Source organism: Electrophorus electricus, chromosome 14, assembly GCF_013358815.1.
Source record: "Electrophorus electricus isolate fEleEle1 chromosome 14, fEleEle1.pri, whole genome shotgun sequence".
Classification (NCBI taxonomy): domain Eukaryota; kingdom Metazoa; phylum Chordata; class Actinopteri; order Gymnotiformes; family Gymnotidae; genus Electrophorus; species Electrophorus electricus.
Window position 1 is genome coordinate 16,297,501 of NC_049548.1, and position 2,689 is coordinate 16,300,189.

At 35.8% G+C, this 2,689-nt stretch overlaps 1 protein-coding gene across 1 annotated transcript in view; it reads right to left on the bottom strand.

Moving 5' to 3' along the window:
• Window positions 1-2,376, bottom strand: part of LOC113568826 (integrin alpha-X-like) — a 21,743-nt gene extending 19,367 nt beyond the window's left edge. Inside the window, exons 1-2 of the mRNA XM_035533260.1 lie at window positions 2,221-2,376; window positions 701-1,553 (exon numbers count right to left, since the gene is read on the bottom strand). Of these exons, the coding sequence (XP_035389153.1) occupies window positions 701-740 (40 nt within the window). The 5' untranslated portion in view covers window positions 741-1,553; window positions 2,221-2,376. The remainder of the gene's footprint in view (window positions 1-700; window positions 1,554-2,220) is intronic.
• Window positions 2,377-2,689: the final 313 nt, after the last annotated feature.

Here is a 2,689-nt window from a genome sequence, read left to right on the forward strand (position 1 = left end):
ATACACATTTGAAGTACTTCTATAATGTATAATAATGCATCTTATCATGCCAAGCAAATGTAATTTGTGTAAAGCTGATTGTTTAGAAAGTCAGATAATCTCAGGTAAATTGGTAAAATGAAAGAGAGAGAGTGTGTGGGTATGAATGAGAGAGATCAGTACATTTTAAGAAACTGCCAGTTTATACTTCCTCATTTACAATAATACCATAAAAGGATGTCCTGATTAAGTGTTGTATCATCATTGCCATTGGAAATCAATGATCTGTTATTATATCAGTATATCACAATATATCAGTCAATGTTATATCAATATATCAGAACATAAAAATCTTCAGATCAGAAGTAGATTTCCTTGTTAGAGAAGCTAATTTCCTAAATTCTTCTTGACAAATAAAAATGTTTACTTGCTCTGACTAACCTTCTGTTTTCAAAGTGAGTGATGACTATGGACAATATATAAGAGATATATAAGTGCTATTAGATATTATACAGGACAATCTCTAATTAACACCAGTTAACCATTCAATGTTTTATATCAATAAATTAGGATTTGTCTTTGAATTAGTTCTTCAGATATAATTGGCACAGCATATTTCCATTTTGTTAACATAGGACAAAATAATTTGAATAAATTAACATTGAATGAATATTAAGTAAAAAAACAAAAGGCATCTCAATGACAGTTAGTGTAGTCTTACCATAAAACACAAAAAAGTAGACTTGAAAATTCCAGAGCATTTTTAAATCAGAAAAAGAGAAATGTGAAGTTAAACAGCATGATCTGTGGAGGAAGCAGATGTGGGAGTTGTTTTTAGCGCATTGACATGTTCGTTGTTACTTTGCCTCTGTCCCTTCCCCCTTTATAGAGGAAACCATCACCCTGCTGAACTTGTCACCAAGGTGCTTTTTATTGAGTAGAAATTCTTTGTTGAACATATGATAATATGGAGATCTCGTTCCCTCATTACATCCTGACTGGTCACTGGGCAGCAGATTTGACATGTTCTCAAAAATTTATAAGAAAAAAGTAAAAGCTGTTTAAAGCAAATAGCTGTTTTGCAGTCAGAAACCTGATGTCTTCTGTGGTGGAAATTTGAATAAACAGCAAGTCAGACGTGATTAAAAGAGTAATTTAATAAAGAAAATAGAACATACAAAACACAGCGGTGTGAGAACTAATGCTCTGGAGCAAAAGCTCTAAAGGGGTAGACTGACTCTGTTCCTTATATCTAAACTTCACATCCAAGAGGGGATTTTTTGTCATCCTGTTTACCCATTTCTTGCTCCTTATCGCGATAAACACTCTTGCACATACCGGGATACTTTGTTCTACCAGGACGGACACAGTTTGCTAGTTCCTCTCTATCAGGCGGAGCACACCACCGGAGTCAAGCGGGACATCACTCCCTAGTTAGGTACTTTCCCGTATTCTTGTGGGTTTCCCTCTTTCTCCAGCTCAGTCGAGAAATTCTCTCTGAGGAGCGTCCTCGAAGTTTAGTCAGCGCTGCTCCGCGTGGTGCCTCTCGCTGATCCTGCCGACTACGTCAATTTCTGTGGTGGAAATTTGAATAAACAGCAAGTCGGATGTGATTAAAAGAGTAATTTAATAAAGAAAATAGAACATACAAAACACAGCTGAGTGAGAACTAATGCTCTGAAGCAAAAGCTCTAAAGGGGTAGACTGACTCTGTTCCTTATATCTAAACTTCACATCCAAGAGCGGATGTTCTGTTATCCTGTTTACCCATTTCCTGCTCCTTATCGCGATAAACACTCTTGCACATACCGGGATGCTTTGTTCCACCAGGACGGACACAGTTTGCTAGTTCCTCTCTATTAGCATTTTACAACATATGCAAGATCACGAAGCAGCTGATTCAGCAGTTGTTTTGTTCAAACAACATATAGAGACAGAGTGTGCAGACTAAACTATTCATATAGGATTATATAGAGAAAGGATTAACATGATTATATATGAATTACATGATAATACATGATCAAATAATATTTTCCATCACACTTCAATAGGCCAAACCTGATATAGGCCTATAAAGTAGCCTGTGTGGTTTCAAAAAGAAAAAAGCAACAAAACTTAAATAAGGCATAACTGCTAACCAAGAAACATTTTAAAGTTTTAAATGAACTTTAAATCTATACACTATCCAGAAGTAAAAGTTGCTTTTCTTGTGAAAATATAATGTACACATTAAATACTCACTAAATAGTAGTTTTAATGATGATGGATATGCCCTGGTGATAGTCTGTGATACACTTAGGGTAAACTATCAAACCATAATCTGTCTTCATTAATAGGTAGTAGTAGTTTAGTTTATTGCCAGTGAGTCTTGGTTCCTCTTAAGGTTTCTTCCTCATGCTCTATAAAGTTTTTCTTTGCCACTGCCACTGTCGCCCTTGCTTTGCTCACTGGGGGCTTGGACTTGGTCATGTGTAAAGTTGCTTTCTGACAACGGCTAGAAATAAATTCGACTTTGACATTCTTGTTCTAGATTTAATAGACTTATGTTGACTTCTTGAGCGTAAGAGAACAAAAATCTAATTTGCATGATGATTGTGATCCCCTACAATCTTTAGTTGTTAGTTACATTTATATAGCACCTTTCCCAAACCCAAGGATGGTTTACAGTTAGCACTCAGCCTTTAGATCCAATCAGTACACACACACATAC